We start from the raw sequence: 14,822 nt of genomic DNA, 5'->3' as shown, positions 1-14,822 counted from the left end.
CGCGAACGATGAGTATCGTACGGTGGCGAGTACGCGATCGCACGATCGCACGCGTGCGGTGTCCTACACGCCGGCGGCGTTCTGCGAGACGCCTTGACCGCGCGCCAGTCTGCGTCAGCGCATCGACACGTCTGGTCCTCCAAAGTGGCTTCAGCGCACGCGCTACTTGACTACTGCGTGAGCGGTGCACGTGGCGCACACCACACGGCGCTGTTCTCATCGGTGGCATCCTTGCTCGGCAGTCCAGGTCAGTGCAACTACAGCGCGGCGAATGGCGCGCTGGATGCCACAGCCGCGCGCGAATGGCGCCGAGGAACCGCCGTGCGTGCTGTTCAGTGGGGTGCGTGGGATGGCGCGGGGATGGCGCTCTCGAACCCCGCCGTGCTCGGACATGCACGTGCGTCTGGGATCGGCGTGCTTGATCCACGCGCGGGACTTGCAGCCGTGCGCGTCGCTCTGCACGAGTCGATGATAACGACCCAATGGTGGGCCACTGGTGCTGTGTTGGCTGTTGTTCCATTCCAGTGGACTGTGCTCTCGAAGACGCACAATCACACGAGCGCGCTGGTTGCAGAATACCGTACAAAGCCAGCGGCGAGTACAGATGTGCGAGCAACAGTCAGCCAGAAAGGTGCCACGGGCGCGCGTCCGGCGTCCGACGAGAGCGCACGCCAGCTGGTTACATCTGCCGTGGCGCGTGCCCTGGGCAGGGATGTGTCCTCGGACGCGTCACTCATGGAAGAAGGTCTCGACTCGCTCGCCGCCGTGGAGCTCGGTGGCACGTTGCAGAGAGACACAGGCGTCACGATGCCAGCTACGTTGGCATTTGACTACCCGACAATAACAGCCATAGTGGGATATTTGAAGACAGTCATGGTCAACACGGCGGGCTCAACCACGCCATCGCCATCGGATCGGATGGGCGCTCATGCAAATAACGCCGAAGATGTGCGCACACGAACGCTGGCGCGAGGTAGAGTCCACACTAAGAATATGCACCCACACGCTCGAGGCTCGTACATGGACGAACACGTGCACCAACAGATGACATACGTGCGCGTTGGTCTGACGTCCTCGTCTTCAGCGGAGAGGTACATCGCAGATGACGCCGTAGGACAGTCATTTGACCTGTGCACGGTGATGCCTCGCGCACGATTGGATCCTGACGAGGCATATCCAGAAGAACGTGAGCCATTTGTCGTGCGTCACACACCAATCCTCCTGCGCATTGAGGACATGGACCACGGCATGCTTGGTATTCATCACCGCGAGGCACAATTGATGGACCCGCAGCAGCGTGTGCTCCTGGAGAATGCATTCGCTGCAGTGCGGACGCCGACACGTGAGGCGTCAACGCACCAATCAACAGCCGTGGCGGTGGGTGCTTGGGCATCACAATACGCCGACTTGTGCCGAGTCTACATGCCGGCACCAGGACCATACTCAGGCGTCGCTTCTGCATTGAGCGTGCTTTGCGGTCGCGTGTCGTACACATTCGGTCTTCGAGGGCCGTCCGTATGCGTGGATACGGCGTGTTCGTCATCGCTCGTCGCTGCACACACTGCGAGCGCGTACTTGCGTGGCCGAGAGTGCGATGATGCCCTCGTCGCTGGCGTGAGCGTGAATGTGGGTGTGGGGACGTTCCGCGTGGGCGCGGCGGCCAGCATGCTCTCGTACGACGGTCGATGCAAGACTCTAGATGCGAGTGCAGACGGATACGCCAAGGGTGAGTGTTGCGTAGTCCTTCGCGTGACATCGAATACGTCTCTTGACGTGGACGCTCTCGCGCGCGATGCGAACGATCCATCACCCACCCATATCGCCCTGGCGCAACTCGAGCACACGGGCGTGAACCAAGACGGCCGATCGAGCTCGCTCACCGCTCCAAACGGGCCGTCACAGCAAACACTCATGGCCGACGTGCTTGTTCGCGCTGGTCTGCACGCGCGCACGATCGGCCGGCTGGAAATGCACGGCACTGGTACGTCGCTCGGCGACCCCATTGAGGTCGGCGCCGCTCTTGAGGTTCTGGCGTCGCCGTCGATGGAGTCCCAGCCCTCGAGCGCTCGAGCGCTCACGTTTGAAGGCGCTAAGCCTCGCGTTGGTCACTGCGAACCAGGAGCAGGCGTCGTTGGGCTGCTGTTCGCGACAGCACATGTAACGACGCGCGCCACAGCGGCGCTGGTCCATTTGCGCCAGCTCAATCCTCACGTGGAGGCCGCCGCTCGCCGCCACGCGCAGTCCCAAGGGGCGAGACATCTGGTACTTCCGCGACAAGGCATGTCGCGTCCACTTGACAGCGCATCTACGGCATCGGCTGCGAACGATGCGACAGCATGCGTGCGGCGTTCCGGCGTGAGTGGCTTCGCCTTCCAAGGCACAAACGCGCACGCCATCGTGACTCAAGGACCGGTCGCGAGCCACAATATTCTACATGGGCACACCACTCAGAGCAACACGACTTTACGTGCGTGGGAGCGTCATCGACACTGGTGCGCTCCCGAGAGCCACTGTCTTGTTGCCTCGGTCCATGGCCTGCGGCACGCTGGTTTCCCGACAGTGCTCGCGCGCTCATGCGTGCGCCTTGGCAAAAGTGTAGCTCTCAATGGCATGCTCGACCACGCCGTTGGCTTGAAGCGTTTGCTTCCAGGGACCGCGCACCTTGAGCTGTGTCGCGCCATGGGTGAGGCGCTCGTGGAGCGCCCGCATGCACACATGGCGCTGTCGAGTGTATCATTCGTCGCTCCTCTCGAGCTGCACACATCAGCATTGGAGGTTCTCTGCGACGTCACGCCTGTAGGCGTGGCGCGCGTTAGCGTCGGCGCGTCCACGGCCTCGTCGACGGGTTCGCGTCTTCGAGCCGTGCCCAGCGCCCGCAGCACATCCAGGATCGTCCGAGCTCCTGCACACCGAGCGGCCGAGACAGCGTCCGCGCGCGCAGCTCTCATCTCCGCCGCCGTTCATCGCCTGCGCTGGTCACACTCAACACCCAGACAAGACGCCCGCTCGGCTCGTTGGGCGTACGGTACCGTGCGCGCGCAGCCGACGTCGACGTTACCGGAAGCGTATCACGCATCGCCTGCTGCGCTCGACGCCGCGCTTCACGCGCTCAGCGCGTGTACGCCGTCGGCGGGTCGAGGAGTGTCGGACGCGAGCCCGTTTGTCCCAGCGACCATCGGCGGTGTCCGCGCGCACGGCGTCCCATCAATCATCCACAGTGCGCGCTTCGCTCTCGTCGGCACCACGCACGTCGATGACGCGCCGCATCGCACCACACGACGCTCGCACCATCACCTCTGGGAAATGTGTCGTGATGTCGTCCGTGGTGCCATCGTACTGCAACTGCATTCAAAGCGCGCATCATTTGATTTAAGTCCACCCGTTGACACTTCTTCCAAGTTGATGACGTGTTATCCCCCACTACGTAACAAGAGAACAGTACATGATCCGTGGCCTGCTTTTTCAGGAGATAGTTCTCAGAGCGTTGACACGAGCCATAAAGAATTTGAAAGATGTATCATAAGTGACATCGAGGTAGTAATTATTGAGATTTTGTCAAACGTAGCGAATGTACAACCGCAGCTGAACGAAACGCTTGCGAATCAAGGTTTGGATTCTTTAGCCATCACACAATTTTTTGTTGAGGTGCGTGAAAGATACAATTACGATATTCGCCGTGACCTCCAAGTTGAGGTTACAATACGCGAAATCATACGTGACATTGCTACTCAAATAGAACAAACGAAGGCTTCTATAAGTTGCAACGCGATGCGTGATCAGAATCTTGTTGTAGGTAATCGATCTATGAGGCTTCAGGGTAGAGATTCAATATTCCTATCGAAAATTGGCAAGTTTGTCAAGCACCTTTTGCGGATGGAGACTACCGCAAAGTTCGCAAGTATAATCGCGTTACTTGGGTTCATTTTGACTGTGACTTGTGCTTCTAAGGCCGACTAAGAGTAACGTTCATAACTAAAACCCGTGGGATATAAATTTTACGCCGTAGGACGTACCTACATCGGCCGGGTACAACAAGTAAGCGCTGGCGCGTGGTCACCATACGATGTTAAAGACATTGCCTTTGAGGTCCGTGACGTGGATTTTGACTAATCTCGGTCATGGTTGTGCACACCTTTTCTTGAGTCATAATCGGTCACGTCATGTATGGGTAAACAGTATGATCGGGGTACTCCAACTTGTGTTTTACCTTGCACAAATTTCGGCAAGTTTTCGCAACACGCGACATGTGTGCGCGGATAACGCGCCGACGAGGCAGGGAGGACGTGCGTCGCGATGAATAGTTGTAAATACATGCATGTTACATCAGATTCATCCAGTTTCTGTGGCATACGACGGACATAGCGACGTCCTCACGCAGTTCCTCGCGCTCTGGTACTCCACGCCAAGCTCTCAAGAAACCACGTCTAAACCCTACCTAAACCCTACCTAAACCCTACATAGGGTTTAGGTGTCTATTTCTCGCGAGTGTTCTACGCGCACAAGCGCTCGACGTGTCGCTTTCATCCGCGTTACGGGCTTCGGAAAGGACTTTGAGCGCCTTGTGTTGTTCATCGTATCCACTTAACTGTGGTGTCAGCGTGTATTGCACGTGCTGTGCATGTGTCATCAACCCTAACTAGGGTTTGGTTAGGGTTTATCTAGGGTTTGAGCAGGATTCAAGGTGTCTCCTCACGGCTCTGTCAGAGTGAGGTTGTTCTACCTTCTACATTCGACTGAGCGATTTCTTCTCGTGAGAACGTCAGTGATCCGATAGTGTGTGATGGATACTACGTGTGGCGAAGCATGCGCGCGTCCTCCCTGCCTCGTCGGCGCGTTATCCGCGCACACATGTCGCGTGTTGCGAAAACTTGCCGAAATTTGTTTAAGGTAAAACACAAGTTGGAGTACCCCGATCATACTGTTTACCCATACATGACGTGACCGATTATGACTCAAGAAAAGGTGTGCACAACCATGACCGAGATTAGTCAAAATCCCCGTGACGTGAACAATGTATACATTGACGAGTCAGGAACCGGAATTACCCCCCTCAAAAGGTATATGGATTCGTGGGGACCTGATTTTCTGGACCCGCGCGCCGGCGCCGTCCGAGCGGTCACTCGAGGGCGCGTTGTGAGCATTAACGTGCCTTTGGTTCAAACCTCTCGTTGCAACGCTCGCGGTAGCGGGTCGACGACGCGCGGCGCGCGGCAAATTTCGGTAAATTCGAGCAATTTCCGAGCCGCAGAATTTTTTTTCAAAAATGTATGGGAAAAGGTAGTTTTTGGACGACGGAGAACGCTGTAGACGCTTTCAGACGGCGAGATCGGCAGTGATTGCTGTCGTCACTGTTTACAACGTTCGTGCGGCGTCGAGGCAGGTATGGTGAAGATGTTGCGCAATTCAACTGCATCGGTCACTAAAGATGCGTTCACGATGCCACAAGGAGATACGTCAAAAATCGGTCACGCTGCCCCGCACGACAGCTTGCTCGATCGCCTGACGCGGAGTTCTCGAACGCGCGAACGTCTTCCGTCGTTTCCGCGCCTTACCGCGAATCTCGCGCACGCCGTCGACGCTCGAGCGGTCGCACTGTGGAGACCAATCGATGAATCACATCGCACGCAATCACATCAATTTGCACCTTAACGCGCGTTGCGACGCCGAATCGCGACGAAAATCGCTTAAATTTGGAGAGGAAAGTGAAAAAACGTCGACGAATCGATCCGCGGCGCCGTGTTTTCTAAACCCTAGAAAATAGGGTTTACGGTCAATATTGCTCGCCCCAGCGTCGCGCCTCCTTACGACGCCGCGACGCGCGCGCGCGCGCGATCGGCAGACGAAACCGTTCGCGTCCGCGCTCGCGCTCGCGTCGTCGCCGTCGTCGCGCGCGGGTCCAGAAAATCAGCTCCCAAACGCATCGCGACTCGTCGCGTCAACGAGGGGTCTTCGACGGGTCGTGACTCGCGTTTCTCTCGCGTACCCCCTCGCCGGGATTTTAGAGCCCCAAAAAGAGGTCGATTCACGACTCGTCGTGTGCGCCGTGTCAAAATCCATATACCGCGGGAGGGTCACCGACCCTCGAGTTACACTCTTCGGGTATGGTGACAATAATGTTTGCCCATACGAATCGACTGGGTACACGATATCCGTATACGCGGGTACGGTACCCAGCGTACCCAGTCGTGCAGGCCTAAAGCAGCATGGTGTCCGATATGCCTGTTCCGCCCAAACGCTTCAAAGTGAAGCACGTCGGCTTAAGGGCGTACGAGACGACGAGCGCGCTTTTGAGTATTCTAAGAATACAAACGATCGCACAACCAACCTACCCGGCATTTTGACAAGTACACCCCGCTGTACACACGGGACGGGGTACCTTGACCGATGATTTCCTTTCAAAAAAACTACGATGTTGAGATCCCACCTACTGGTGCCCCCGGAGAGATGGCATATGGCAAAAAGCAGGTAAATCTTATAAAATAACACGCGTTTGACTGAGTAGCTGAATAATTCATCACAGAGGATCACTTCGGCACTGCGAGACCTGACGAATGGCGAACTAGACAACACACGACGTCGCGCACCTAGACCAGTTCAGTTTTCACAAGTGCATCCCGCAGAGGACATTGACACGGGGCTTAAGTCAAAAGATGAGACTTCCGTTATTCGAAGACTTCACTCACCGGATGTCGCGGACATCGACGATATGCAACTCGCAATTGCAGAGGACATCCACGCAAGTCTGTTGAAAACACAAGCGTTTCTTGTTGCATCTAAGCGATTTCCACCTGAGATAAGCACATCCATGCGCAATATTCTGGTCGATTGGATGATAGAAGTTGCAGAAGAATACAAGCTAGTGCCTGAAACGCTTTTCCTGAGCGTTATGTATACGGATGTGTGCTTACAAGAGATGAATATACACCGCTCCGAGTTGCAACTGCTGGGAACAACTTGCATTATGGTGGCTGCAAAGTACGAAGAAATATACGCGCCACCGATCGATGAACTGTGTTACATCACCGATAATTCGTACACGCGATCGCAAATCATCAAGATGGAACGGGCTGTACTAAAGTGCCTGGAGTTCTCTTTGACGCGAACAACTGTGAACACATTTTTGACTTTCTATCTGTCACGTATTCATACGAGCACCCGATGTTCAAGTTTAGCCGCATTTCTAGCGGAGTTGACCCTGATGTGCCAAACATTTCTGGACTTTACGCCTGCTGTTGTGGCAACGGCAGCTATTTTTCTCGCGGAGTATAATCTTAGTGATGCTAGGCCACGAATACTTGAACTTGATCTGTTTGAGTTGTTGGACAACAACCAGTTGACGCGATGTATTGAATCTATGAACAAAGAATTCGCTAGTTACGATGCGGAGAAGTTCCATGCGCTGCACGAGAAGTACTCTTCACAAAAGTACAATGAGGTCGCAACTGTCGTGGCCAAAGGAAACCCTTTGGCAATGCTCAAACAGAAGTGTACAATTCAACGTGGCGCAGGTAGACCGAACGAACAAAATATACACCGGGAAGTTTGAATTTAGTGCGTAGCGATTGTTTTTGTTCACGTGAACGATGTTGTTATTATTCAGAGAAATATGTACCGATCATACTGGGATGTAACTGGAAAGCACGCCAAGGGTCAAAAGCATCAGTCACGTTGGGCATCCCCACCAACTTGCCGTGTCATCGTTCGCATTGTGACAAATTCCTCAGCGCTCGATGGATGTATACCCACAGTCTGATCGAATTGCTGCTTCGTAGCTCCACACTTCAAAGCCGTCGCAAAACCTTGCATTATTTCCGCGGCATCAGGACCTACCATATGTACACCTAACACTCGTTGACTGTAGGTCTCAACAACGAGTTTCATCAAGGCTTTCTCGTTACGTCCAGAAAGCGAATATTTCATGGGTGTGAATGCCGAGGTGTAGATATCGCACTTATGTCCACGCGCGATCGCGTCTTGCTCTGATAGTCCGACGGACGCAACTGGGGGCTGTGAGAAAACGGCACACGGTATATTGTCGTATTCTGGTTTCGTTGGTACACCTTTCACAACAGTGTCAACAAAAGCCATCCCTTCCATGAGTGCCACAGGAGTCAAATTGACCCTATTTGTCACGTCACCAACGGCCCATATATTACTCACGTTCGTTCGGCTGTATTCATCTACTTTGATGGCGCCAGTGACAGAGATGTCAACACCCACGGTATCAAGACCTAAACTGGGTCGTGAAGTATTGGGAACTCGCCCTGTCGCAAACAAGACGACGTCTGTTTTGAGTACACCAGTCGTCGTCTCTACTGCTAAACGACCTGTATCGTCTTTTGAAAGACTAAACACCTGGCAATCAGCGTGTTGAGTGATACCCCTACTTTGCAGGTTCGTTTTAACAGTGCGTCGCAGATCATCATCGAACCCTCTCAGAGGAAGTGGTTGCCGATAAACCAAGTCTACCGTCACGTCGAGGCCTGCGAAAATACCGGCGAATTCTACTGCGATGTAACCACTCCCGATTATGAGTATTTTCTCAGGCAACTCAAGCAAGCTCAAAGCCTCGTCAGACGTGATGCCTAGATGTGCGCCTGGAATGTCAGGAACATGAGCCCGTCCTCCTGTTGCAATCAATATATCACGAGCAGTAATCCGCTCAGTCGATTTCTATAACGTTTTTTCAGTTTCATGTGAAGACCACAGAAAAGATATATACCTTGCCAGAAATCTCTACAGTATGCTCATCTATCAGTTTGCCAGCTCCCTCAAATGTTGTGACACCTGAGCCATGCAGAAGTTTCTTATATATTCCGTTCAGGCGCTGAATCTCTTGCATTTTGGCATTGAGAAGACGCTGCCAGTCAAACTTTGACGATGCGATGTCCCAGCCAAAACCAGTGGCGTCTTCGAACTGGGCAGAGAACTCACTTCCGAACACAAACAGCTTTTTCGGGACACAGCCCCTAATCACGCAAGTCCCGCCGAGGCCTCCTGTTTGTTCCGAACTCACTGGATCGTAAGGCATCTCGCACAGCCCGACTTTTGCGCCGGCAGTTGATGCCAGTCGTGACGCGCGAACTCCGCCAGAACCACCACCTGAAACTGCCGTAAGTTTTGAAAAGTTAAGTTGATAGGTTTTCCTCACCTATCACAAAAATGTCGAAGTCGTAGTCTTTGTCTTGCCCGGAATCGCCCACCATAGCGTTCGTATTAACTGAGCGAGTGCTAAAAGCTTTCTTCGTGTTTGTTGCTAGTCGTAAAGCGACCTGCCCGTGTGTTTTCAGAAAGCCACACCTTTGTGTCGAGAACTGAGCAAGTAACATGTGGCTGCGTTAGTAGTTCAGCCTTTTGTTCCCCGTGAGATTCCCCGGGTGCGCGCGGCAAGAAGGTGCGCGCTGACGCGTTCGACTGTCGCAGGAAGGGGGCGTGGCTCCCACACGTAGTCATTTTCTCGTAAGGCCGACTAAGAGCACCAGCACCGTTCATAACTAAAGTTATCGGCGATCGAAAAAATAAGAGCACCGAAATAAGCATATACCGTAGGTTACAAGTAAGCGCTGGCGCGTGGTCACCATACGATGTTAAAGATTTGCCTTTAATGCCCGTGACGTGAACAATGTATGCATCAGGTACCATTGACGAGTCAGGAACCGGAATTACCCCCCTCAAAAGGTATATGGATTCGTTGGGTAGGACTGCTTGAAATGCGTATCAGGAATTTCCTGATACGTATCAGCGTACTGGTACGTACCAGCCGAATGTCCGAACGTGTTAATCGTATGGGTAAACAGTACTGGCCAGCTGGTAAGAGCTGGACGACGTTCAGTTCAACATTTTGAAAACCGACTCCTGCACTTGCAGCGAAGCTCCCGGTTCGTTCGCGTGTGGAAGGCGCGATCAAAACGCTATGAGCGCGCGGTTCACGATTATTGAAATGCAGGTAGACGCAATAAATTGAGAAAAGTAATTTTCGTGATTGCCAAGCAGGGAGCTATCGTCCCGACGACATCGGGCACAAAAATTTGCGAAGGCGTACTTGTGAAGGACGTGCGTGCTGCGTTTTGTCAGTCTTAGAGGATAATCGATTTTAACGTTCTGCAGAAAATGACACTTCTAATGAATAAGCACGAGGCTACAGGTGCGACCGTTGCAGTACCGTCGACATAGCTCATACTCCGTAGGCCACATCCAACAGCTCAAGAAAGAAGTCTTGATTTTAAAGTTTGGAGAGAGTAGATTCAGCTTGGGAATCGCAAAAGTTGGTGGATTTGTTTGTCGACGTTACAAGTTTCAGGTCCGTCCTAAGGTTAAAGAGTAACGTGAGAACGGGACTTTCTATCGAGCCAAAGACTGGTACTTCCGCGCCTCTTTGGCCCGCTGAAAGTTCACGGTATGGCGACGCACGCAAACGTGCAAATTTATCCCCCCTTACGTGAACTATCATAATAGTATGCGCTCAAGTTCAACCTCACCGTTCAGCTCATTGTAGGACAAGTAGACCATCTCTACCTTATCTTCTGTGAGGCTCATACAGTCCATAGTTTTTTGTAGAACTTTGGACACAATTCCTTTGGCCTCTGAGATGTCTAACCCTTCGCTATATTCTGTCTTTAGTATGGATCTTGCTGCCTGATGACTCGCTCCGATAGCTGCTGCCTGTAACTCGAAAGTCAGTTACGTCGCCGCAGGAAAAGTAGAGAAAAACCTTCCAGGCACTAAAATTTCCTGAAGGTTCACTTTGATAAAGCTGGAACCCCCCTTGCCTGTCCCTAATCCAGCCGTTAGATTAGAAGAGCATCAAATAGTCTAACTTGCCATCCTGCAAACAAAAACGCAACCCCATAAGGACGGAGACCACCAAACTGAGTGTATCCTTGCATGTGATCGCCAAGCTCCTGTACGAGGTTCTCTACAGGGATCGGTAAACCGTATCTCGCTTTGTATTGACCGGCGACGAGTCTGAAGTTTTTTAAGTGATGCAAATACGAGAGAAAGTGCAAACATATCACCTAGCAAAGTTCACCAGTATCATGGCGTCCGCGTTGAGGCCTGCGACTGCTATGACTATGTGTTTATCAATCTTCCAGAGCTTCTCTGGTGTGCTGGATTGCTCGAGGAGCTGCAAAAAAAATTAGGCGAAACTCAGCACACGGATGCAATCGATACCTTCGACATGGTCTTCTTTTCAGAGGCGAGCAACACCCCTGTGTTAGTGCGCAGCCCCACGCACGTTCCGGCATGATTGACAGATTCAAGTGCATACTCAACCTAAGCCAGATGATTGAGGAGAAGGACACAAAATGCGAAGAGCTTCACCTGAAAAAGTCTACCCTCCGGACTAAATGTCGTCGTCCGAGAGTCGTATCTATACGATATTTAGGGTGATCAGTAAACGAGATACTTCGAGAGTTAGGACACACCTTCGCGCCATGCGAAGTGACAACAGTTTCTATCACAGACGAAGCGCTACTGGCCAAAGCGTAATCACGTTGCGTGTTGAAGCGATATCCGGATTCGGCGAGACGGTACCGCGTGAGAAGTTGCTAGCCTTCCGATTCCGTAGTCCAGGAGGTGGCTACTGACTCTGCAGCGGCTGGCATCAAGTAATGACTTTAGAATCGTCGTAGAAAATAGATAGGGGTGCACGGCCTGGTACACGCTGCGGCAGCTGCTCTCACGCCTTCAGAGAGTCACTCGAGCCCGCTGAGTCAGGAACCGTCAAACATATAGTATATTGAGACTTTTAGTGGTATCAAACCGTCGCATTACATACCGGGTGTTTTACCTAGTGAAAATTCGTGAAAAGTCAAAACGTTTACTAAGGGTGACTAACAGCGGAACTTCATAACTCGGGCATAACTCGGACTTAATACCCGAGTTATGAGAGATAGCTGTTACCCCCTGAGCGCGTCGTAGCTTTAAGACCCGAGTTAGGCGAAAATGACTAACAGCTAATTTTCATAACTCCGTCATAACTCGGGCACGTTGACGAGTCATGAACTGTGATCTCAATCATACTCGATTCCGTTCACGTCCACTTGTCCGAGTTATGCGTCACATGACTAACAGCAGAATTTCATAACTTGGGCCTAACTCGACCCCCTCGAAATTAACTCAAGGATTGACTCGTCCCGAGTTATGAAGAAACGTGAAAATTCTTCATAACTCGGGCCCGAGTTAGGAGGATTTTCACGTCATTTTCATAACTTTAGTGAAAAAAGCTTGCTGTTACCCCCATTTTTCTCATAACTCGGACTTAAAGTTATGAAAATGGCTTGCCTAAGGCGCCCTAACGTTAGTATTATTCGAGGAGTTGATTGTAGCCGATGGAATTTTGCGAACCGTTGAAAAACTCAGGACCGGATGTACCTCCAAGCGGCACAGGGTGGCGCAACGTCGTCATCTACAGCACAACAGTGAAGGAATCTTTTCGTTGAGAATGTCAGGTAAGGGAGCTAAGGGGCTTTCTGGCAAAGGCCTCTCCGGGAAAGGGGCGAAAGGCACGATGTCCTCCAAGAAGGGCGACAAGAGAAAGCCAACGTCTCGTTCTGTGAAAGCCGGTTTGCAGTTCCCGGTTGGTCGTATTCACAGGTTCTTGAAGGTACGAATTTTTCGCGATTTTATTTGCGAACTCGACGCCGTTGCAAACACGAGACCGATGAGAAGATCCGCGCCTCCTTACGCACGAATTTTTACCGTTTAAATTTCGAATCCTGCTGTTTGAATGAGAATAGGATAAAATCGCTCGACCGTGTTCGCGATGATGAATGTACTGACAGCCTTAAAATTAGAATCGCGCGGCTTCCGGTGGTCGTGTTGGTGCCACCGCTGCAGTCTACTCTGCCGCCATCCTTGGTATGTATACCCACCGCCACTGATCTTGACTCAACTTACTATGGAACATAGAATACCTTACAGCAGAAGTATTAGAGCTTGCGGGCAATGCCTCGAAGGATTTGAAGGTTCGAATTGTGTGTACCAAGACGTCTTAGAACGAAACTAACACGAGCCACAGGTTAAGCGCATCACGCCTCGTCATCTCCAACTCGCTATTCGGGGTGATGAAGAACTTGACACACTCATCAAGGCAACTATTGCCGGTGGTGGCGTCATTCCGCATATCCACAAGTCCCTCATGAACAAGTCATCGAAGAAAGGGGAATAATTTAGCCCCGTGGGCTCACCTGGAACGCAGCACTCGCACTTGGAAGCGCTCGAGGGTGTGAATGTTTCTTGCTTCGTCTTCTATGTGTCAAACCATAAAGCTTTATGGGTACGCGCACAACACACAGGAGTATCCGAACTTTGAGATGTAGTAACAACGTTTTCTCTTCGTTAAAATTGACAAGTATTCTACACGGAGTCGGTATTCGCTCCAAGTTTACCATCGCACGCTACAACTTTTAATAGCTTCACCCTTGACTCGCGTGACGTTGAATCGGTGTCCGTGACGTTGACAACGGCGTCCTCGACAATAAAAGTCCACACGTTTCCACAAAACCGATAAGTATGGAGTTGCCCCTTGATGGACGCTTTAGTCTTTGAAGCTTGTAGTACTCTGGTCACACATCTATCGAACTCAAACAGAACCTTCATCGCAATCGATGGGGAAAGAACGCCAGAATTCACCATTTCGTCTAGAGCGTCGGTCAACGACATCCCAATAGTTGACCTTCGATATAATTCTAGCTGCGCGAAAGATTAAGCAACGACTTCGAAACTAACTCAAGACGTACCGACATTCCACACAAAAAAAACACAAACAAGCGACACGCAACACGCAACACCTTGCTACACGATCAAGCTTGTAACTGCGGATGTCGACTCAAACTAAATATTGACGTTTTTCTGAAATGATAGCGCAGTGTCGACACGCGTTTGTGACGCTCTATGGAAAAGTAGCTCTCCTAGCGGCACTCTGAAGCACGCAGTTGTGCGTTGTGTTGTTTGTTTCAGTTTTTCTGGGATATCTTATCTTCATAGACCCATTCCACTAAGGAATTCGTGTCATTTTACGTACTAACCTCCGTTTCAAACGTGATGATACGGAGCTTTGTTATACGCGTTGTCGCATCATATCGAGGCATGCTGTACATCGCTGGAAAGCTGTTGAAATTTCCCGTACGTCGATGCAAGTTCCCCGGTGTGGATTTGCGTAAAATCGCCGATGCGCGATGATTTCCATTTTGTGTCAATTCCAAAATGATACCTGAGTTGGACAACTTCAGGAGGTGGGCAAAGTTAATGGCCGAACGCGAGGTAACAGACTTTAATACGATAGATGGAAGTCCAAATTTGCAAACTCTTCATCGTGAAATTGATTGGTTGATCTCAGACAATATTGCAAGTGTGCAAGGTTTTGGTCAGAGTCTGAACTCTGTCAAACACGTATCCTCTTTGCTGAACTCATCGGAGCTCTATTCCGTTACGCTCAGATTATCTATTGAAGAACTTGAGCATCTATGGAGAAAACGCACGATGGAGAGAGTCCCATTGCAATATCTTACGCATACAGCTCACTGGCGAGACCTTGAACTAACTGTCAGTGATGCAGTACTGATCCCAAGACCGGAGACTGAGCTCTTGGGTGCGCGTGTGTATAATCACTCCCTGGATCGCGCTCGAGATGGAAAAGGTTCTCAAGTCGTCCCTGAGAGCTGCGTTGGACTTCGGATTCAGCGTGCGCGACTACGAGCTTCTTCCTCTTCAGAACTGTCTCGCCGAGACGAGCGGTGAGGAACCGAGTATGCTCGTTGCCATGCTGAGCGTGCTCGCGCCGAGCTCGTGGAACCATCAACCGACGTGTCCTGGTCGAA

The 14,822-nt window shown here is 51.7% G+C and overlaps 7 protein-coding genes across 7 annotated transcripts in view; 4 read left to right on the top strand and 3 right to left on the bottom strand.

The window, feature by feature from the left end:
* OT_ostta02g00160 (Polyketide synthase, KR) overlaps window positions 1-3,957 on the top strand; it is a gene marked incomplete at both ends in the record, with an annotated part of 17,131 nt that extends 13,174 nt beyond the window's left edge. The window contains one exon of the mRNA XM_022984963.1: window positions 14-3,957. Coding sequence (XP_022840661.1) covers window positions 14-3,957 — 3,944 coding nt within the window. The remainder of the gene's footprint in view (window positions 1-13) is intronic.
* Window positions 3,958-6,384: 2,427 nt separating this feature from the next.
* Window positions 6,385-7,546, top strand: OT_ostta02g00150 (Cyclin A/B/D/E; the record flags this gene model as incomplete). The annotated part of the gene is made up of 2 exons (XM_003074694.1): window positions 6,385-6,465; window positions 6,521-7,546. 2 exons carry the CDS (start codon window positions 6,385-6,387, stop codon window positions 7,544-7,546), a joined length of 1,107 nt encoding a protein of 368 aa, XP_003074742.1.
* A 113-nt stretch (window positions 7,547-7,659) lies between these two features.
* Window positions 7,660-9,206, bottom strand: OT_ostta02g00130 (Pyridine nucleotide-disulphide oxidoreductase,class I, active site; the record flags this gene model as incomplete). The annotated part of the gene is made up of 3 exons (XM_022984962.1): window positions 7,660-8,673; window positions 8,723-9,102; window positions 9,152-9,206. 3 exons carry the CDS (start codon window positions 9,204-9,206, stop codon window positions 7,660-7,662), a joined length of 1,449 nt encoding a protein of 482 aa, XP_022840660.1.
* Window positions 9,207-10,446: 1,240 nt separating this feature from the next.
* OT_ostta02g00110 (Proteasome A-type subunit) lies at window positions 10,447-11,437 on the bottom strand (the record flags this gene model as incomplete). Its single annotated transcript, XM_022984960.1, has 7 exons — window positions 10,447-10,662; window positions 10,712-10,769; window positions 10,822-10,965; window positions 11,016-11,125; window positions 11,173-11,274; window positions 11,323-11,371; window positions 11,427-11,437. The coding sequence occupies 7 exons, from the start codon at window positions 11,435-11,437 to the stop codon at window positions 10,447-10,449; spliced, it is 690 nt and encodes a 229-aa protein (XP_022840659.1).
* A 1,008-nt stretch (window positions 11,438-12,445) lies between these two features.
* On the top strand, window positions 12,446-13,171 carry OT_ostta02g00100 (Histone core; the record flags this gene model as incomplete). The annotated part of the gene is made up of 4 exons (XM_003074690.1): window positions 12,446-12,607; window positions 12,798-12,861; window positions 12,913-12,968; window positions 13,022-13,171. 4 exons carry the CDS (start codon window positions 12,446-12,448, stop codon window positions 13,169-13,171), a joined length of 432 nt encoding a protein of 143 aa, XP_003074738.1.
* Window positions 13,172-13,359: 188 nt separating this feature from the next.
* OT_ostta02g00093 (Transcription factor IIA, helical) lies at window positions 13,360-13,665 on the bottom strand (the record flags this gene model as incomplete). Its single annotated transcript, XM_003074688.2, has 1 exon — window positions 13,360-13,665. One exon carries the CDS (start codon window positions 13,663-13,665, stop codon window positions 13,360-13,362), a length of 306 nt encoding a protein of 101 aa, XP_003074736.2.
* A 543-nt stretch (window positions 13,666-14,208) lies between these two features.
* OT_ostta02g00087 (hypothetical protein) lies at window positions 14,209-14,742 on the top strand (the record flags this gene model as incomplete). Its single annotated transcript, XM_022984959.1, has 1 exon — window positions 14,209-14,742. The coding sequence occupies one exon, from the start codon at window positions 14,209-14,211 to the stop codon at window positions 14,740-14,742; it is 534 nt and encodes a 177-aa protein (XP_022840658.1).
* Between the last annotated feature and the right edge of the window lie 80 nt (window positions 14,743-14,822).

The sequence above is a fragment of the Ostreococcus tauri genome, assembly GCF_000214015.3.
Source record: "Ostreococcus tauri WGS project CAID00000000 data, contig chromosome 02, whole genome shotgun sequence".
NCBI lineage: Eukaryota > Viridiplantae > Chlorophyta > Mamiellophyceae > Mamiellales > Bathycoccaceae > Ostreococcus > Ostreococcus tauri.
Note: the sequence above shows the minus strand (reverse complement) of the source record. Positions and strands in the feature narration are given on the sequence as shown.